Source organism: Haliotis cracherodii, unplaced genomic scaffold, assembly GCF_022045235.1.
Source record: "Haliotis cracherodii isolate W230 unplaced genomic scaffold, xgHalCrac1.p SCAF_15, whole genome shotgun sequence".
Classification (NCBI taxonomy): Eukaryota; Metazoa; Mollusca; class Gastropoda; order Lepetellida; family Haliotidae; genus Haliotis; species Haliotis cracherodii.
The window spans coordinates 28,701,587-28,724,508 of NW_027266270.1; the positions used below are offsets into that span (position 1 = coordinate 28,701,587).

General features: G+C 41.0%; 2 protein-coding genes across 2 annotated transcripts in view; both read right to left on the minus strand.

The window, feature by feature from the left end:
* Positions 1-1,484: 1,484 nt before the first annotated feature.
* Positions 1,485-7,794, minus strand: LOC139462030 (uncharacterized). The gene is made up of 3 exons (XM_071243529.1): positions 7,717-7,794; positions 4,950-5,129; positions 1,485-2,506 (listed from the first exon to the last, which is right to left on the minus strand). The coding sequence occupies exons 1-3, from the start codon at positions 7,763-7,765 to the stop codon at positions 2,304-2,306; spliced, it is 432 nt and encodes a 143-aa protein (XP_071099630.1). The 5' UTR covers positions 7,766-7,794; the 3' UTR covers positions 1,485-2,303.
* Positions 7,795-8,388: 594 nt separating this feature from the next.
* Positions 8,389-22,922, minus strand: part of LOC139462466 (uncharacterized) — a 30,704-nt gene continuing 16,170 nt past the window's right edge. The window contains exons 2-3 of the mRNA XM_071244215.1: positions 13,104-13,247; positions 8,389-10,954 (exon numbers count right to left, since the gene is read on the minus strand). Of these exons, the coding sequence (XP_071100316.1) occupies positions 10,749-10,954; positions 13,104-13,247 (350 nt within the window). The 3' untranslated portion in view covers positions 8,389-10,748. The remainder of the gene's footprint in view (positions 10,955-13,103; positions 13,248-22,922) is intronic.

Below are 22,922 nucleotides of genomic sequence, written 5' to 3' on the forward strand. Positions count from 1 at the left end.
CTTCTTGTTACTCGTTTCAGTGGTCGGTCAAAGTTCGCGAAAGGTCGTTCTGACGTGACCCGTAATGTGATGTCCTCAGATCTTTGTTTAGCGACAGCGAGAACTTAGATCCGATTTTAATGAGATTGATGTAAGATCTTCAGTTTTTTTGTCAGCCGCAGTTTATTGATCGTTTTTCTATTAATTTGTGCTCCTTGACAGGAGTATTGGTCTCTGTGGCGCTTTGACCTACAACATTGTATTGTAGACACACTCGGCTCCTCCAGTGAGCAAGTATGGTGTAACCCATATACTTGTATTGGAATAGTAGTATTGGAATTAAATCAGTTAGATGGTTGGTTTTTTGTTTTACGCCGCTCTCAGCAATATTCCAGCTATATGACGGCGGTCTGTAATTAATCGAGTCTGGGCCGATGATTGATATCATGAGCATCGATCAATGCAATTGGGATCGATGACATCATCATATAGCGTGTCATCTTGATGCGGTTCTTAGATGTTCATCTTGGTGCTGACAAACCAAGAAACGTAATCAGGGCAAATCGGGATTCGAACCCAGGACCAGATATTTCTGGGGCGCAACTCTGCACGAATTGCGGCGCCTTTGGCGATGAGTGAGTGAGTTCGGTTTAACGCCGCTTTTAACAGTATTCCAGTTGTATCGCGGCGCGTCAGCTTAATGTGGGAGGAAAGCCCGAAGGGCAGGTCTTAGACGTTTACCACTTCGGTGAAACCCACGAGCACGGGTATGGTGCTGACAAACCTAGAAACATAATCGGGGCGAACCGGGATTCGAACCCACAATCATAGGTTTCTGGCTTGCCCAAGGGAGGCAACTTTGCACAGCGAATCGCGGCGCCTTAGACGACTGAGCCAAACGTGCCCCCTTTGGCGATGAAGAGGTTCCCGCCAACCCATGCTGTTCATAGTTGCTATTACATGGATCGGATGGCCAAAATCGGTGACTTGGTTGCTCACAAAATCAATAACTGGTTTGCCTGGCCGCCGTCATATAGCCAAGTGCGGTGTTAAACTAGTAAAAAACCTGAAGGTATCGTTTCACCAGGCAAAAAATCAACGAGAAGTAGTGTAATAACTCCCTAAACCACAGGTGTAACCAACAACACAGCTTCAAAAAGGTATAATTTCTTTATTAAAATGTATATACAAAAAATCAGTGTTTAGAAAAATCCCATAAAATCAAGGAATTATAATGCGTTTACTAGAATGAGTAATACATGTAGTTCATTTCACAAAACGTAACACAATGTTGATATAATATTCCTATCACTAGAAATACCAAAACGATGTATGTAATATGTACAGCGATGAAATGGAACTCGACATGCGAAGTATATCTACGCAAGCTCTTGTGATTATTTTCTTCTTTTTTAAATTCGCATCTTTCTCAAATAACTCGCATTTAGATGATGTTACGTAAACATCTATGGAAGTAAATATGGGGGGTGTTCTTCTTCGCTGGGCGCTGGGCGTTGGGCCGGTCAAACGCAAATACAAATGTGAAATGATTTGACCAAAACATACCAGGTAGCCTACCTAAATTACCTTAGACTCGAATCTGCACGTGCGAGTTGCAGCAGGTGCGTCTTCAAGGACGGACATGTTTACTCCATTTCGTGTCTACTAAATATAGTTACCAAAATGTCAGGATTAAAACTGACTTGAAGCAATGGTAAAGGTCTTGATTAAAATACTTTACTACTTTACATGGTAAACATTACATAGCGTTATATACTACTCCACTTTCGATAGGGATATTTATATATTTCTATGATACACAAAACTGATTCTCATATTATGTCAAGTGTACATTAATAACTTTGACATATCTGATTACCCCTATCTCAAGTGGAGTCGTATATATAAACGGTCACGCATATTATATATTTACAGATTGGAACATTCTGAATTATGCCGATTTGTTTTTCTCTAAAATCGGACAAGTTATCCGATACAGGAAATGCTGTCCACTTTTGTCTAGGATTGCTACACGGCCTTTCAACCTCCTCTCGATCTAAATGAACACTGAACATTAAACTACAAAATGCATTATGTAAATTATTTCGATTGTTTGTCGCAGTAAAATGAACACATCGACGTCATTGCTGTTATAATTTCCATCTTTTCCGGAATAATCCTTGGTGTTGGTGTAATTTTGGTGAGTCGTTCTTCCAATCATTTATTCAGTGGAAGCGATTGTTATTGGAGACACATTGGGGTTTATCATTACATTGCATAAAATTGACGGAGCTAAGGGCGTGATGAAACGCTGTAGTCTCTAGCTATCTCTTGTTGAAAGCAGCTACAACCATGGCCAGTATTACAGTAGTTGTCAACGTCGTAACGCTGTATATGGAGTTTGCGCTGTTGCAGCCGTCCGTGCCACATCTACACTTGATAATAACACCACCGGCGGCCTGGGTACCTTCACATCCGTCTCCGTACCCTGGGTCTCTAGTGCATCCACGAGTAACTATCACCGACTCTGAAACAGATGCAAGTATGAACAAATGTATTGAACAAATGTATTGAACAAATGTATGAAAGTAATGATTTTGGCGACATCCGGGTCCTCTGTTGTCTATCCAGGTGCATTCGCACGGTACAACTAGTTGTATACAATTTGTTGCATGCAACACATTGCATCGTGTGAATAGGTAAGTCGGTCCAACTTTTGACGTATGCAACCTGTTAGACGTGAGTTGTACGAAATAGGACATGCTCTGTTTTCATGCGACAAGTTATATGAACGCAGCCAATCAAAACGCGTATGACAATCACGTGACATTTACACGTCAATCTGTAAACAAAATATGGCGACTCCGATTCACGTCGGTAACTTCTGCTTTTCAGTATGCTAAGTGTCACCACTCAATAAATGACCTAAGAAAAGTAGGTACGTAGAATAACACTGTAACAAATTATATATTTTGACATTTGCATCGGTCAAATTCTCCAGGATAAACAGTTCATAGTGTTATTTGAAACGACAGGCTATGTGACTGTAGACTGTGGTGTAGACCAAGATGAGATTAGGTCCATAATACGTTTCTAAAACTTAAAATACATCATACACACAAATACACGTCACAGTTTTAGATTCTGTGGGAAAGTATCTATTATGTGATGTTATCAACAACTATTTTAGGCAAAGCATGTGTATCACATACGACATCTGAAAATAGTGTACAACGAAAATGTTGCCAATTTCGCATTTTACCAATTCACCGTTCTAAACGTGGACAACATTTAACACATTTTGCTTTTTTGCTAATTTTCCACCATGGAGTTAAAAATTCAATAATATACAAGTCCGTTAAATTGCACTGTCAGAGGTTGGCCCAGTACCGCGCGACCGCAAATTCTCGCACAGCGTTGATTTTTCAAAACTATGCGTCTGAACATAACTCGGCAACCAGGATTCCAGCGATAATGTAGTGAATCACAAGCTTTTTGTCAGAGATCTCGCGAGACCCGAGTTGTATGCAACTCGCCGCCGTGTGAATGCCGAGTTGTATACAACTTCAGTTCGTGCAACTAATTGCATACATCAAGTTGTATACAACTAGTTGTACCGTGTGAATGCCCCTTAAAGATCACAAGCATTTGACAACTGCCAAGTTTGTCTGCCTTCATTAAATGTTTACACTAAATAAGTACAGTAACGCGTGGTTATAAGGTAACTGCAGTAACACATGGTTATAACGTAACTACCATGTAACTACCATGTGTAACTGCAGTAACACATGGTTATAACGTAACTACAGTAACACGTACGTGGTTAAAACGTAACTACAGTAACACGTGGTTAAAACGTAACTACAGTAACAGTGAGTATGGTTTTACGCCGCTTTTAGCAATATTCCAGCAATATAACGGCGGGGGACACCAGAAATGGGCTCCACACATTGTACCCAAGTCGGGAATCGAACCCTGGTCTTCGGCGTGACGAGCGAACACTTTAACCACTAGGCTATAACGTAACTACAGTAACACGTGGTTATAACGTAACTACAGTAACACGTGGTTATAACGTAACTACAGTAACACGTGGTTATAACGTAACTACAGTAACACGTGGTTATAACGTAACTACAGTAACACCTGGTTACAACGTAACTACAGTAACACGTGGTTACAACGTAACTACAGTAACACGTGGTTATGACGTAACTACATTAACACGTGGTTATAACGTAACTACAGTAACACGTGGTTACAACGTAACTACAGTAACACGTGGTTACAACGTAACTACAGTAACACGTGGTTATAACGTAACTACAGTAACACGTGGTTTCACGCACTCCAAAAGACTGTTGAAACTCGTTTGTTATATCCATACTCGAAACCTTGTCCGCCATCCATTTTAGAAATATATGCATTCACGGTCCAGTAATGAACTCAGACTGAACATATATACCCTTTACTTCTGTACTATATCAACACGATGTATATCTAATATTTTAAATCCTTTAGACTTATATAAGGTATGTAGCCTCACATATTTATCTATACAAACCGCACAGAGTAAGTAAATATTTCTTAACGACGGATATGTCAATAACTGTACAAATGCCAACAGACTGCATAGCACAATAGGCATTGTCACTAGATCGCCTGGAACATGCAAGATATAACGGCCAGGCATGTTTCTTAACTGTTGTGAAGTTGGTGAATCAAGCCTTCTTTGTTAACCGAAACAATGACCAAGAATACAAAAGGAAAATAAATTCATCATTTGACATACGATGAATCAACAGTTGTAATTGCGGCAACACAGAAAGTGTTATATCTGATCGGTAGAGATGAACCCGTCATCCTTTCTTACACTTCAGCTCCCAAAACCCCTTACCCCCACCTTATTCGCCCTACCCTCCTTTATTTCCCAACTCCCTCATCCCGTCCATCGATCATACTTCACTTACCTCTCAAGCGTCCGTTAATGTAACCAGAGTCTCCGATCCATACTATTGTCTTGTATTTGACACAATGGGTATCTTTATCTTCGCAGTCGTCAATGTTGTCGCTGTTAGCCGCTCCGTCATAGTAGTCCCCGCAGTCGTCACCTCCCACCATGGCGCACTGGTGACACTGAATGCTGTGGCCTGGTGGGAAGTACGTGCACATGATCAACTAAATATAATTTCATTTCATTCATTCATTTAATGTGTTGTTTAATGCCGCACTTTTCAACTTATGACGGTGGTCTGTAAGTAATCGAGTCTGGACCAGACAATCGTGTGATTGATCTCATAAGCACCATTCCAACAATTGGGAAAAGATAACCGAGCCGTAAACAAAGTCACCGAGCCTGACCACCCGTTCCATTTAGTCGCCTCTTACGAAAAGTATAGGCTGTTCCCGACGGGTCGAACTAAATACCACACGTAAGTCCCACAACAAGCAACACTCCACCTATATGGCGGCTTTCTGTTACTAATCGAGTCTTGACCATACAATCCATTTATTGATATTATGAGTAAGAATCCACCGCCTCTTGCGTGTTACGATCAGCATCGGTTGCTGGAGAGCAATAGTAACCGGGAATCCCCACCGGTTTGAAGAAATAGGAAAACTATTAGAGATCGTTGTGAAAGGTATAAAAAGTGTTCATATGAATGACAAATTGCAGTATTTTCACTTGCATGGTTTAGACTGAACATAAACGTTACCCCATCTGGCGCTGGGCATTAAGGGTCTAAAACAAGGACAGATCAGCTCGGAGTCAGTATACTGAGTATACATGTTAACCTACGGCATAGTATCTTAGTAAGCTAGCACTATAATTGGCATCAGTCCGGACCAGTACAAGGCTTCCAGCAGCCACACACACACGTGCATGCACGTCGCTACATACGTGCAATAATCTTGGACGCGACGTTAAACCCCATTTCACCTCACCTCATGCGTGTCAAACTTGTAGATTGTAGAGCTTTCGTGAAGCGTTTTTTCTCTTTTATCTAAACGTGAGCAAGTCTTTTTGACCAAATCTGATTTTCCAAGGATACGAGATGAAGACACACACAGTCATACTTTTGTTCTTGATCATGTCCAAATATTGGAAGTGGTAGAAAGAAACCTAAGGACATGTCCGATTACTTTCATAACAATACATTTAAGCTCCAATCTCCATATTGTGTCTGAGTGAGTGAGTATACAATCTGTAGTGAGGATTAGCCAGCTTTGTGTGTATGAGGTAGCACAAGGAAGTGCATATAGTAGATGTTTACCACTTTGGTGAAACCCACCAGCAGGTATTAACTCTTCTTTGGATTTAACTGGTGATGCTGACAAACCAAGGATCATAATCGGGTATAAAGTGTAACATTGCTCCCTACTGGTGTCTCCCGTGGAGATATGGCAGAACTGGGAGAACGTCCGGGTGATCCCTCACTCGCTGTATATATTTGCCCTGTGTGAACGAATATCACGAACATAATATGAACTAGTCTTGATTCTACAGTGCACAAAAGGCAAAACAGCAGTGAAAATATGATATGAATGGAGGCGCTATGGGCGACTACGTAGACGGAAATGGCGCTGAAGAAATGGACTTGTTGATATTCATCAAGGCGTTCATCATATGCCATGTTGATATCCATCAAGGCGTTCATCATATGCCATGTTGATATCCATCAAAGCGTTCATCATATGCCATGTTGATATCCACCAAGGCGTTCATCATATGCCACGCAAATGGACATCTTTACCAAGCACATTTAATTAATTTCAGCATATTTAATCATAAATACGATCAACAATTAGTGGTTATGTGTGGAATGTCAAATAAGAACATGCATGAAGATGAATTTGAAAAACATGTGTATGTCTATGTTCTGTCGCCAGTGCTGTTTACAGAACCAAACATATCACCGTTTGTACATAAATGCAGATTTTGAGTAACATTCCTTAGAATTAAATTTCAATTATGATCGCCACGTAAGAATGTAGACCCACCAACTTCCCCTGAATTACTGAGTGAGCTGGCCTTAACCCTTGAACGCGTTTAACAGTTACATCACTGGGTAAAGTCCATTGAATTTAGGTTGCAGGGATGCGGACATTGCGTTGGTGATATTACTAAGGGTAGATACATAACAACACTATGACTATGGTCAGTTCTGTGACATATTTTCAAAACACTTTATACTTTCCAAAACGCTTATTTTCAAAGCACAAAATGTGCCATCCATTTCACAAAATCTCTATCCGCACTTAAATTGTTTATTTCAAATCCATCTGTTATGCTTGAAAACAGACGTAACAGCTATGTGATGTCAAGTTTGCCCTCCAAGTGGACCCGATCCCCGTGGTCGCCCAGGTGTGAAGCATTCATCTTGCTCAACTGCACGGTCACCGGCCGACATACAGTGACGGTTCACCTTGTTCATCCACCTCCCCACCCATTCATTATCAGCGTGATTACAGCACACGCTTACACCTAGGCATATACCTTATAACAATTTCCACAATATACCTTACTAAGGCGATCATAAGATTTATATAGATCTACATGCCTTCTCGGAAACATGTATTGGATATGGGACACAGTTTTGGGAGTTCACTTCCGCTATTTTAACACTCTTTTCATGTTTAGGATAGTGCCTCTGCGATTTCATTTTCGTATTTGTTATTTAATTCGGATGATAATCAGATTTTCTAAACAATATACGGGTCTGTGGTAATACTTACATGATCCAAACAAACTGACGAACAACAACAACAATAGTAACCTCTCCATCTTCACAGTTTTCGAATACCTGCGACAGGTGTAAATACTAACAGTCTGAAAACTAATTGTTTTGAGTGTTTAATTTCTCAGACTGACTGGGCAATCTTGTATTATTGACAATTTCAAAGTAATTACCAAGCAGACAAAAAATAGAAATGGACTGCTAGTGTAGGCACTGTTTTCAAAACTTGTTATTTAATTTAACAGTTTATATTATATTATTTGTGAATAGAATACAGTCGAAAGTTTCATATTATGGTATTTTTTTATGAGCTTCTGTGTCCATTAGTATGCAACGTATTTACAAGTTGTATCCCAACAACATATAAATGATATGTCCCCTTCTACCGATTGTTCTTCAAAGATACGCGATATATATTTGTAGCACTGTTACCCTGAAAGGTCATACCTCGCATGTAAGATAGTATGACAAAGCGACCTCTGTCGGACCCGGGCACAATAATCTCGTTCAACCAGTCACTTCTAGAATGCGCTGTGTGTATCATGAATGGATCAACGACGCACCAGTGGAGGCTGGTGTGTCGTGTGTCTCGCGGTTAAAATATATAGAAAAATGTAAAGAAGCCAGATGTTTATTATTTTTTTAATAAACTGTATGAAAGCATGATATATACAACCATTATGAACTGGTGATATTTACAAAGAAAAACGCAACATCAGTTCACTATTAAGTATATAAAACATTGCATACACGCCAATGAAATACACACACATGATTATGAATTTGTAGTCATACGAATTGAAAATTAGACAAAACAGTACATGTAAATAGGTAACATCATCATAGGTGTATGTTCGGTCCTTAAATATTTGGTAGATGACCTATTGTTTTCAAATACTCATATAATGAATACCCCGAGATTTTCAAAGCAAACAAAAACATTTGAATAAATCAGAAATGCAATGTCCAAACTTTTTTCCATACGTCCATCATACGAATAAAAAACATGTTTTGAATGAAAAGAAATCTTAAACATAACAAGAAATGCCAATTAAATATTAAGAAAATACACTGTCTCGACCTTCGGTCGGTAAAATGTCGCCAAGACGAATCCAAGACTTATTGACGAAACCAAACTGCTATGGGCCTTGAAATCTTTGATACAAAACGTGTATTTAAGTATAAATTATTTATGCACTTTATAAGCAAAGAGCTGGGCAGGAAAACTATTTAAACTCAATTAATATTACCTCAATTAAAAAAAATGATATGGATAAGGGTTTCGACGTAATGCTATTTAGACCTATACACGATTACACCATAGATGGTTTTAGTTTCTTTCACGTGCTACCTATAATGAGTGATTGAGTTGGGATTCGAACCCACGATGATAGGTTTCTGGCGGGCCCAAGGAAGGCAACTCTGCACAGAAATGCGCGACGACTGAGCCGTCCCTGCTCCCTACTTATAATTATAACTGAATGATTTCATGAGTGTTTCACGTCACTGATGTACATTAATTGGGTCTATGTATGTTCTCATCATCAGCAAATATATTTTGACAATGAGAAATCAATATAACAATAAACCATCTTTCTAAACGGAAAAAATAATAAATTTTAATGATAGTGAAACCCAAAGTTGGCATTTTGTCAGCCCAGCGATTACAGTTATAGAGTATCTGAGTTCGGTTAAACGCTGTATATATCGCGGCGTGTCAGCTTGATATGTAGATTTTAGCCGTTTACCACTTTGATAAAGCCCACGAGCACGGTTATGATGCCAGCGAACGTAGAAACATTATTACGGAGAAACTGGTATTCGAACCCGAGATAATAGGTTTAGATAGACCTAAGGGACGCAACTCTTCATAGTGCCTGAAACGATTGAGCAAACAGTGCATTGTTACCGTGGGAAATACCATATACATGGAAATGACATTAAGGCGTAACACTGGTTCTAACCCGGAAACTCTGGGCGATTTCACTGTGAACTTACTGTATATGATTTTGGGTAATAAATTGGCATCTTCCAAACAACCAGATATTGTATAGTGTAACAAAATAGTGTAACGCTATGAAGTCTATCATATGAACATGTTATGAAATGATTTTAAACTGCGGGAATTATTTTTCTACACACAAGTATCTTGAAGGAGTAATTTTCATCTCATTAGAAAGTAGAAAGTGCATATAAATTAGTTATCAAATTGTTGTGGTCTAACACTAAAAAGACATTAACATTAATTCATTCACCTAAAACCAGTCCCATTATTTGGAACACGTTTCATTTAACACTAAAAAGTTTCTAAATAGTATTTCATCAAAGCCACGGAAGCGTGAGGGGGAGGTCCCACTTGTGAAACCCATGAGTACGTGTATGGTACTGACAGACCGAGGATCATTGTCAGAGTGAAGTCGGGATTCGAACACACAGCCAATTGACCCTTATGGTGCTAATGGTAAAATATACATGAAATAATAAAACGAACAGAGTGGCCCGGATTCACCTTAACTGTGCTTGGTATCCATTGTAGAACTAGCGCAGGTCTAGGGGAGGCAACTCCGCCAGCCTTAATGTTGCCCTGTTGCATAATACGACCTTCAAGACACCTCTGTCGTTGAAAATGAATCAAATAATACCTGTCTTTAAATCATCGTGTTTACGCATAGAATTGCTTCAGCTGCCACCGTTTTCATATTTTAATGTATTGACATGCACACTGATTACCTAGAGAATCACTGGGTGATCACATTTAGAATGCACCAGGCGTGTATATCGACAGCAATATGGATTCGTATCATACTCAACGCCACGGTTATAATATTCAATGCTTCCAGAAAATGTATTACGATCCAATTTGATTGCACATTCCAAATGAATCTGAAATCACAAGATATGAACGGATGTTCCTCTTCTTTGAAAAAAACATTCATCACTACTCGTGTCATTTTGTCGAATTTTTGTTTACGTGTGGAGACAACAATCAAGGAAGACAACTCTGTGATGCCAGTAGCGAATTTTCTCCCTTTACCACATGGTTATTCTGGCTCCGATGGCCATTAATACAGTTAGAGAAGACAGTGTGAATGTCGTTGCAGGGCTGTTGCAGTTGTCCTCGTAGCAGTAACAACGTTCAGTGTAACCGCCGTTGTTTTTCTGGTAGTAGCAGCCGGCGTCCCGAATCAATGCGGTCGCCGATTGTTTGATGCAATATCGCGATATCACCTCTGAATCTGGGAATTGAAAAAAAAGGAATATATTTTATATTAATATCTATTAATGTCAGAAAACATTACATGTATATATTTAGATGCAATGCAGTTATGAAGATTTACCTCTATCAGAATATGTCATGTGTTCCAATGTAATTGCATCAGATCATACTTGTAACACTGTAGTAGTGTGTAAACGATGTATCAGTGTACATATTATAAAACCCTGTTTGTGAGGACACGTATGACTTCCGGGTTTGAATAGGTACCCATCAAGCCGTGCTCTGTCTTCCCGAGGCAAGGGAGTTAACTGACTATAAAAGTGTAATTTCCACAGGACGTTTATAGTCAGTTAACTCCCTTGTCCCGGGAAGATGCCTATGCTTGTTATGGGGGCAACTAAACGAAGCAGGTGGTCAGACTTGGTGATCGAACGATATCGTTATGTTACCAGCATTAATGATGATAAACTGTCAAAACAAAAACGCTAAAAAAAATAACATCTTTTGAGAAAAGTACAAAGCAAAAACAAAAAAAAACGAATGCAAAGGTCAACAGAACGAATTCTGCCGGGCAAAAGAAAGCATAATCTTGAAAATTGGATTTCACTTTCTCAAATTCCGAAAACAGTCGCCGAAACACCGCAAACGTAAGGTCCAAAAACAAAACAATGATACCAGTAGACTTACCTTACAAAACTTATACTGGCCTTGCTATACTTACAATGGCCTTATTAAACTTACGCTGACATTACTAAACTTACACTGACCTTTCCATACTTACACTTGCCTTACTATACTAACACTGGTCTTACTAAATTTACACTGGCCTTACTATACTTACACTGGTCTTACTAAACTTACGCTGGCCCTACTATACTTACACTGAACTTACTATACTTACACTGAACTTACTATACTTACACTGGCCTTACTAAACTTACACTGACCATACTAAACCTACACTAGCCGTTCTAAACTTACACTGGCCTTACTAAACTTACGCTGGCCCTACTATACTTACACTGGCCTTATTATATTTACACTGGTCCGAATACTATACTTACACTGACCTTATTATACTTACACTGGCCTGAATACTATACTTACACTGACCTTACTAAACCTACACTAGCCTTTCTAAACTTACACTGGCCTTTCTAAACTTACGCTAGCCCTACTATACTTACACTGGCCTGAATACTATGCTTACACTGGCCTTATTATACTTACACTGGCCTTACTATACTTACACTGGTCATACTAAACTTACGCTGGCCTTACTAAACTTACACTGGCCTTACAATACTTACACTGGTCTTACTAAACTTACGCTGACCTTTTTATACTTCAACTGACCTTACTACACTTACACTGGCCTTACTAAACTCACACTAGCCTTATTATACTTATACTGGCCTTACTATACTTACACTGGCCTGATTATACTTACACTGGCCTTTCTATACTTACACTGGCCTTCTTATACTTACACTGACCTTACTAAACTTACACTGGCCTTACTAAACTTACACTGGCCTTATTATACTTACACTGTCCTTTCTAAACTTACGCTGACCTTTCTATACTTACACTGGCCTTATTATACTTACACTGACCTTACTAAACGTACACTGGCCTAACTAAACTTATACTGGCCTTACTAAACTTACACTGACCTTATTATACTCACACTTGCCTTACTATACTTACACTGGCCTTATTATACTTACACTGGCCTTACTATACTTACACTGACCTTTATAAACTTTCACTGGCCTTACTATACTTACATTGGCCTAACTAAACTTACACTGGCCTAACTATACTTACACTGGCCTTATTATACTTACACTGATCTTACTATACTTACACTGAACTTAATATACTTGCACTGACCTTACTAAACTTGCATTGGCCTTATTATACTTACACTGACCTTACTATACTTACATGGACCTTACTATTCTCACACTGGCCTGACTATACTTACACTGACCTTATCATACTTACACTAGCTGTCCGTACAGGGCTAGGGTGCTTTGTATTGAGACCAGATAATTTTTTTTATAGAAATACATATAGCAACAATGTCATCTAAATGACAGACAAGTTCCCCCCCCCCCCCCCCCCCCCCCCCCCCCACACACACACACACTGGGTCCACTTACATGTGTACTCCCCCATTCTGGCATGGAGCCGGACTTTTGTGTATGTTTTGAGGCAGGCGAAGCAGTCGGTCATTTGCCGCGGGTTGTCGCACGTGTTGGTTACCCCCTGGCTGAACACGTTGCACTGGGAACAGCCGATCGCATCTGAAACACAAACAGGAAACGCTGGTAAGACCGACATCACAAACCTTCTCGCTCACATACTCACATCACCCTACAAACTGTCTGGCATTTAGTTTTTTGGGTTTAGGGAAGATTGGAAGTTAACGAACTTTTCCTACGCTGTAGCTGTGTAACCAAAGAACAACGATAACTTTCGGGGACGTCGAGATACAGTGATTCAGGCATAGTCGCCTCTTACGGCAAGCATGGGTTGCTGAAGACCTATTCTACCTCGGATCTCCACGAGTCCTTTATGTTTACAAACAAGAAATGATGGCTGTCATGACGCCGAATACTCCTCCTGTGCCTAAATAAGTTATTTTGTTAATTTAAATTTCTATCTCTTTTCAACTACCATGTTAATTGGTACATTAATTATGTACGGGGAAATGTTGGGTGCTTTTTTCTGTTTGTCTGCAATTTAATTTCGAACGAATTTGATTAACCAGACAAACGTAAATTCATCTGGGAAGTAGTAAATCAGTCGTAAACCTTTTCCCAGTTGACTTGAATGACATTCCCAAAGACATACACAAAAATATACATTTGGGGGTTTGGGGGTAATTTTGAAGATGGCGCTTGCACACTGGTGGTATCGTTTACGCCTGTCCACATAATCACCTTGTGGGAAGAAGGAGCTTAGTAAAAAATACAAAGGGACATTACTCCGTAACCATGTGCTAATTTGGGATTATTCACTAGCCAATATATTAACAAATGTCGCCATGGGCGCTTATTACGTCGAATACGGTATTTGTTTTATATGGCATATGCCATTATGGCATTTTTCATATTTCAGTAGAACAAATGTTTCTTCCAGTAACGTTTTTAAGATATTTGTATGGCCGCAAAATATGTTTATTCAAAGGGAGACACATCCATGTCCATACAAAGGAAGATAGAGCGGAGATTTTGAGATATATTTTCAACAGGTTTTAATTAGAGTATTTTCAATAATGTATTTATATTGAGAGCGTCGATAAATGATTATGATGATTTCTGGTCGGCGGAATTACAAAACCCCTCTGTTTATATTCATGTTTGATATTTTTGAGTCGTCGGATTCGTGAACCATGTTTTAAAATGTTTGGCCTTAGATGCCATTGAATCGTACAGTTTATGTTACACTGGTGTGTTATTCCAGATATGTAAGTTAACCTGACTCAGTCGAAATATTGGTAGACACTTCCCCTGGTTTCTTTGTAAACTCCGTCTGCATGACGTGTAAAATGTCACATTGTCTATCTTGCCGTTGCACACCATCCTATGCTTCAGAGAAACTAATTGTCCATTCTTAAAGTAAAGAAACATTGTGTGAAACTGAAAAGAAATTGACTACGAATCACAAGCTATATATCACTAATTTCTGAAAAACGAGAATGAGATAAGGACATTAATTATTTATCCGTTGGACGTGATATACCTTCCCAAACACGGCTGGCCCATTTGTATAAAGGCACCATTTGTCGTGCAGAGTTGTGTCCCTCAGTCTTGCCAGAAACATGATCACGAACCAAGATTCGCCATGATTATGTTTCCAGGTTTGCCAGCACCATGGGTTTCAGGAAAATGGTAAATGTCTAGCTCAACTTAACTTCGCTTTCCTCGAACATCAAGCTGAAACGCCGTGATGTAACCGGAATACTGTTCAAGCGGCGTTAACGCAGGCTCACACACCGACTCCGGGCAGATATAGTTGGTTGGTTGATTTGTTGTATAACGCCGCACTCAGCAATATTTCAGCTATATGACGGCGGTCTGTAAATAATCGAGCCTGGACCAGACAATTCAGTGATTGACATCATGAGCATCGATCAACGCAAATGGGATCGATGACATGCATCAACCAAGTCAGCGAGCCTGACCACCCGATCCCGTTAGTCGCCTTTTACGACAAGCATAGTCACCTTTTACGGCAAGCATAGTCACCTTTTACGGCAAGCATGGGTTGCTGAAGACCTATTCTTCCCCGAAATCTTCACGGGTCGGGCAGATATGGGGTCTGTTACGTTATAGTGTGTGTCTGTGTGACGGCGTGGATTAGTGCTCATGCTGTCAACCAATGGTTTGTCTGGCTCGTCCAGACTCGTGGTATTTTCCTAACATTGCTCAGTGCATTTTTTTCATCATGTGAGACGAAGAGTATAATTTATTCAACAGGAAGAATTAATTTCTGCTAAACCTTATCTCAGTTATTAGTCACACACCCACAACTGTCAAGCAGTCCCATTAATACATTTGTAGTGCGTAATGTTTTTCACAGTATCACACTGTAATCATGTTGAAAAATGCAAAAGAGCAGCTGAGATGACGACTCGTTTGACAAATAGTATCCTCCGTGGCCGATATACATGAAAACATGGGATTCTACACATTGTTATTCTTTTTTATCGCCAGCTGACCTTACATCGCTCCAGGCGTAAAACTTGTAAAAAACACACGGATTCTGTTATTTCTCAGTAATCTGTGACAAAAGAATTGTGTAAAATTAAGTTCACTTGTTAAGCATATGTATGATAGATTAACAATATAATCACAAGCAAGGGTGTGTTAGGAACACGAACGCCTTATTTCAAGTTAAATAATGCCATGTGTTAACACACCTGCCCTATCACAGCTGCGCTAGACCGAGCAAAACAATGCATGGGCGTCAGAATATAATTGCTTTTAACATGTGCTACATATGTTTGGCGGGGTTTTAATCGAAAACCATTACCACCACTATTTTTTTCAAAAATAAATAATAATAATGATAATTTATTTTAATCTCTAAGTAACAACAATAATAATAATAATACTAATACTAAGAAGAAGAAGTATTGTTAATGTTTATCATCGTCGTAATCGTCATCACTATCATCCGTTTTATGAATATTTGAGGAAATATCAACTGCATCTGCTGAAGAGAAAATACATATTCTATCATATCAGTCTTCAACAACATTAAATGTTGTAATTTCCAAAACAATCAATCGTACTCGGTATTTTCAATTTGAGAGACAAAAATCAGTGAAACATATAGCTATATCTCTCTATAAAGCATCTATTATGATATCCAGCAAACATCAAAAGTTGCTGTTCAACCTAATGGTATGTCTTGATATTATCTTCCATTTTAGAGACATTAATACTCTTGGCGCTCATCGTTTAAGTATAAAATATACATTATGCACCATATGCCCCATGGGCCCTTATTTACGAATTAAACATCTGAGTCGCTCTACCCCCTACCCACTTTGAAACGTGTAATCTGGCATGCTCTCTGATACTGCACTCGGGACAACAGGTCCTCGTGATAGCTCCCGCTTTATCTGCCACATCCGCATTCCCTGTGTCGCTATACGCGGAAACTATTGCGTTCAGTGTTTAAATCTTTAGTGACAAGTCAACCGAAGTTACTACATTTCTGTCAACCAGGGTTGACTACATTCAACCTGAGTTTATCGGAGTTAATCTAGGATAACTTAGGACAGTACCCAAAATAAAAGGCATAAACTGCAACTTTACACATAATACAAAATGGCTGCCAGGAGAAGGCGTAACGTCCATGGGTACATGTATTGCTATAACACACAGCCATGAGATGTGAACAAGTGTTTCATTGCTCGTCAAAGCTGTCATTTGACCTTTTCTGTTTAATGCATGTAAAGTGACTAGAAAGTTCGGGCAGTAGGTGGGGGCGGTAGCTCTTGAACTATTCTGGCAACGACGGGGAACATCAGAAATGAGCAGTACTCATTGTACCCACCAAAGCCTCCAAAACCCATGGCCACTAGGTGATAGAGACGGAGCTGGCACCTTCATGCAGTCTCTATAATCGTGAGGGAACCAAAATAAGTATAACATTTAGTCTGTGAAATCTTATATTACACAATATCCTTCTTGACTCTTAAAAAGTAAAAATTCCCTATGCTGATTTCATAGACTGTGGAATAGAGCTAGCTAGAGCTGGCAGGACTTGCTTTTGTATGTTTGCTTGCGTTTCTAGATTGTCTTTTTTTTTTATACAAAATAAATATATTCCACTGTCATGGTGCAGGACTAAACCACAATTTACATCTGTGGTTACTTCGTGGAGCTTTGAAGTGGCATACCAAGGTCTGCTTTCTAAGATTAGGACCAAAAGCCACTCAATGACTTATGAGGTCAGCCTTGTCAATACTAACATTCGTTTGTCAATGTCATTACATAACTTTTCCCCGCAATGCCATGCAAACAAGTATTTGCTTAGACTGTGTCGGTGAAGAAAAAACCTTCGTAGAACTTCACTGTACTAAATGTGATTTATAGGTTTTTTTTTAGATCCCCGACTCTCCACGTTGCTATAAATTAAACATCGATATTAAGCTTGTAGCCCGCGTGTGTGCTTAAGCATTGGTAGACAAGAACAGTTGAAATCACTAAACAGGGTTGGACATCTAATACATTCAAACAGACACATATATTTATTTCTTCTTTGGGTGTGTTGGTTTGGTTTGGAGATTAGGTAAAGTCGCAGGGGAATAGTATTTTAGTCGAGACAGATCTCCTGAGACGGATATTTGTACGCTGGTGTTCTTGGGATCTCCTTAGACTGGTGTTTTATGGGCTGGCGTGTGAGGGATCTCCCGAACTGGTGTTTGTGCGCTGGTATTTTTGGGATCTCCTGAGACGATTGTTTGTGGCCTGGCGTGTGAGGGATCTCCCGAGCTGGTGTTTGTGCGCTGAGATCCTTTGGATCTCCTGAGACGATTGTTTGTGCGCTGGTGTTCTTGGGATCTCCTGAGACGGGTGTTTGTGCGCTAGTGTGTGAGGGCGAGGGATCTCCCGAGACTGGTGTTTGTGCGCTAGTGTGTGAGGGATCTCCTGAGACGTGTGTTTGTGCGCTGGTATTCTTGTGAACTCCAGAGCCGGGTGTTTGTGCGCTGGTAATCTTGTGATCTCCTGAGACGTGTGTTTGTGCGCTGGTGTTCTTGGGATCTCCTGAGACGAGTGTTTGTGCGCTGGTGTGTGAGGGATCTCCTGAGACAAGTGTTTGTGCGCTGGTAATCTTGGGATCTCCTGAGACGGGTGTTTGTGCGCTGGTATTCTTGTGATCTCCTGAGACGTGTGTTTGTGCGCTGGTGTTCTTGGAATCTCCTGAGACGAGTGTTTATTAGCTGGTGTGTGAGGGATCTCCCGAGACGGGTGTTTGTTAGCTGGTGTGTGAGAGATCTCCTGAAACGAGTGTTTGTGAGCTGGTGTGTGAGAGATCTCCTGAGACGTGTGTTTGTTCGCTGGTATTTTGGGATCTCTTGAGACGAGTGTTTGTTAGCTGGTGTGTGAGGGATCTCCCGAGACGAGTGTTTGTGAGCTGGTGTGTGAGGGATCTCTTGAGACGAGTGTTTGTTAGCTGGTGTGTGAGGGATCTCCCGAGACGAGTGTTTGTGAGCTGGTGTGTGAGGGATCTCCCGAGACGGGTGTTTGTGAGCTGGTGTGTGAGGGATCTCCCGAGACGGGTGTTTGTGAGCTGGTGTGTGAGGGATCTCCCGAGACGGGTGTTTGTGAGCTGGTGTGCGAGGGATCTCCCGAGACGGGTGTTTGTGAGCTGGTGTGCGAGGGATCTCCCGAGACGGGTGTTTGTGAGCTGGTGTGTGAGGGATCTCCTGAGACGGGTGTTTGTGAGCTGGTGTGCGAGGGATCTCCCGAGACGGGTGTTTGTGAGCTGGTGTGTGAGGGATCTCCCGAGACGGGTGTTTGTGAGCTGGTGTGCGAGGGATCTCCCGAGACGGGTGTTTGTGAGCTGGTGTGTGAGGGATCTCCTGAGACGGGTGTTTGTGAGCTGGTGTGTGAGGGATCTCCCGAGACGAGTGTTTGTGAGCTGGTGTGTGAGGGATCTCCCGAGACGGGTGTTTGTGAGCTGGTGTGTGAGGGATCTCCCGAGACGGGTGTTTGTGAGCTGGTGTGTGAGAGATCTCCTGAAACGAGTGTTTGTGAGCTGGTGTGTGAGAGATCTCCCGAGACGAGTGTTTGTGAGCTGGTGTGTGAGGGATCTCCTGAAACGAGTGTTTGTGAGCTGGTGTGTGAGGGATCTCCTGAGACGAGTGTTTGTGAGCTGGTGTGTGAGAGATCTCCCGAGACGGGTGTTTGTGAGCTGGTGTGTGAGAGATCTCCTGAGACGGGTGTTTGTGAGCTGGTGTGTGAGAGATCTCCCGAGACGGGTGTTTGTGAGCTGGTGTGTGAGAGATCTCCCGAGACGGGTGTTTGTGAGCTGGTGTGTGAGAGATCTCACGAGACGAGTGTTTGTGAGCTGGTGTGTGAGAGATCACCCGAGACGGGTGTTTGTGAGCTGGTGTGTGAGGGATCTCCCGAGACGGGTGTTTGTGAACTGGTGTGTGAGGGATCTCCTGAGACGGGTGTTTGTGAGCTGGTGTGTGAGAGATCTCCCGAGACGAGTGTTTGTGAGCTGGTGTGTGAGAGATCTCCTGAGACGAGTGTTTGTGAGCTGGTGTGTGAGGGATCTCCCGAGACGGGTGTTTGTGAGCTGGTGTGTGAGGGATCTCCTGAGACGGGTGTTTGTGAGCTGGTGTGTGAGGGATCTCCCGAGACGAGTGTTTGTGAGCTGGTGTGTGAGGGATCTCCCGAGACGGGTGTTTGTGAGCTGGTGTGTGAGAGATCTCCTGAGACGAGTGTTTGTGAGCTGGTGTGTGAGAGATCTCCTGAGACGAGTGTTTACGTACTCAGTTCTCAGAACTGATCCTTGAAACTAACTTAGTCTTGCAACTTAAAGTTGTGATTTGATGGAAACAGATAATCTGGTCGATGTCACACTTTAAAGAATAATTTTGCTCCCTTTGTAGTTATAACGTATATTGACAGTCTAAGCCCCTTTTGAAAACAGGACTCAATCTTATTTCATAGTTGAATCTATGTTTTGTTTGCTTTAGCTTTATTACTGTCTGATATATATATAACAAAAACATAGATGTGCAATAGAATACACCTCTGTGCTCACACAGTACTGAACACATTAACATCAACACCTGACACAACGGGGCACCCTTGAATCGAAATGAATCATCAACTGCTGACGTCATCCAGCAACATGTGTCATCCCACGACAAGACGGCAGGGATATGAACACTGCTTTGTTGTGCCCGATCTCGTGGCGTACTTTTTAACATTAGCGCTTACCCACTTCACATTCCTCGAGAAGTCCGATCATTCATGTTGTAGCCCTTGACCCCAATCAGTGCTCTTCAGATAACGAATGACAGGCGTGTACCTTGCCTGCGATTACATTATCCTTTAACCTGTTGATATTATTGTCGTATTGTTGTTGACATCACAATCATCATCACAGTCATCATCATCATCACAATGAACATCTCGGCAACAACGTTACTGTTGTCATTGCGGTAGTTAACGTTGCTGATAACATCAACTTAAACGTGCTGTTAGTTGTTCATGCTGTCAATCACTTGTTTGCACGACCTAGACTCGATTATGTTCAGGACATCGTGATATACACAACGAAAGCATAATATAACATGTATGAAGTCAATCAAATGCAGAAATGCACCGTACCAAGCCTAGGGCATAGCCTGTCAACAGGTTATAAATTACTTTCCTGTTGTAATGAATTCCGGGGAAATACCATGTGCAGATATCAGTAGATACGAGCGTATAATCAATTCGTAGTTAGCTTCTACAGCATAACGCCGGCGTTATAGGCTATGATCATGCAAGAAAGTTTACTGCAATTTCGCACGCAGGGCAGCCAACAGCACGTTTATGTCCGTTTTTTGTGTGATTTGCATGAGTGAATTCAAATAGAGGAACATGAACAGAGTTACCTACAACAAGTATGCAAACTCGATAATAAAATAACAAATACCTGGCATGTTTTCAGTGATGAAAAACAGTACTATTTGAAAATATGAAGTGAAATAACAACTTACAGAATGACACAATGACACTATGTTTTGCGAAGTAATATTATGACGATCAGTAAGAAATACATAATACATAAAACATTTGTCTTATACCTTCTCGGGGGCACGGGTGGCCCAGTCGTCAAAGGCGCCGCGATTCGTTGTGCAGAGTTGCGTCCAATGGGCACGCCAGAAACCTATGGTTGTGGGTTCGAATCCCGGTTCGCCCCGATTATGTTTCTAGCTTTGTCAGCACCATACTCGTGCTGGTGGGTTTCACCGAAGTGGTAAATGTCTGAAACCTGCATCACTTCGGGCTTTCCTCCCACATTAAGCAGACACCCCGTGATATTACTGTAATACTTTTAAAAGCGGCGTTAAACCCAACTCACTCGCTCACTAGAAAAGTAGGGACGGGGTTTGTCGGATGCTGAAAAACAAATTGACCCCCGGTTTGATCACCAATGTATATTGTTTACAGGCCAAGCTGGACGGCCTCAAACAAGGCTGTCGCGCACAACGTCATGACCCTCGTTTTTGAAAAAAACAAAACCAAAAGACCTAGAAAATTCTATTCAGTTCTTCATAATCACTTTGTTTACCTGCTAACCAAAGCACCAAACGTCTGAGACCTGCATCCCTTCGGGCTTTCCTCCCACATTAAGTTGACATGCCGTGATATAACGGAATACTGTTAAAAGCGGCGTTAACCCAACTCACTCACTTATCCCTGACCTAACACCACTGGGTATGCCCCCTCCTTCAATTATCAACTTTTTGTCAGGTAACTCACATCCTGGACTACCTTGTGTAGTATTACCAGTATTACTTATTCATTCTATTATTATAAACATCCTGGGCACATTCGCACCAAGGCTTCGTTTCGGACGTTTCTGCATTTTCTTATAACTTACTTAAATCAGGATTTCACTCGCTCATGAGAGTAATCTGATCGGATGACTATATTAAGCGACGAATGTTTAGTCTTTGAATCGGGCTCAAAACGAAGCTATGGGGGTCCAAGGTGTTTATCCTGTCAGACTGAAGATAAAATACACTGGAATATCGAGGATGGGCCATCCAATAACGTGCCATTTAATGGGGAAAGGTAAATACACTAAACTATGGTTATAACGAAAGGGACCACTAAATTTATTTCGTTATAACCGTAGTTCGTTATATGCACAATTACAGCATATATACAGCAAATGGACGGGACCAAAAACAGTTCAATATAAGCCTGTTTATATTACATTTATCTTTATTTAAACCCTGTATCAGAACTTTACCTGAACTCATTCAAAGCTGACAATTCTCGTTTTGAGATGCGTACTTAAGAGAAAGCCGCAATGATAGAAATGAAAGAGGGACGACTTAGTTGTGTCAGTGACATCTATTTTGTCTGAAACCACCTTTGATGAGGCTTCGTCGGGTAAAACGACTGCTGCAGTCGCTCAGTCAGGTAAAACGTGTTTATCACATGTGTAGCCCAGACTAACAGAAGCCGTGACAACGTATAGCATCAAAGCACTTTTATGGCCGTCGATGAAGATGGGTGGAAACACGACCCATTACCTAGCATAGACACGTGACACACATCCAAGGCCTTTTCGCATAAGCTTTACCCCAATTGTCATCCCTCTAGAGTGTGTGAGGTCATCTGAGTTATTAGGCTTATATAAGACGCCAGTTTATATATTCATGTTGATTGTCCACGATTTTACATGGCCCTGTACATTGCCACGTGGACTGGCATATCAGGGTT

What these genes read in the sequence shown, in the direction of transcription:
- LOC139462030 (XM_071243529.1), bottom strand. Translation starts at nt 7,765, where the DNA reads ATGGAGAGGTTACTATTGTTGTTGTTGTTCGTCAGTTTGTTTGGATCA. An exon ending in CGTCAGTTTGTTTGGATCAT is followed by an intron (nt 5,130 to 7,716) that starts GTAAGTATTACC and finishes ACTTCCCACCAG; the next exon opens with GCCACAGCATTCAGTGTCAC. An exon ending in CATTAACGGACGCTTGAGAG is followed by an intron (nt 2,507 to 4,949) that starts GTAAGTGAAGTA and finishes CATCTGTTTCAG; the next exon opens with AGTCGGTGATAGTTACTCGT.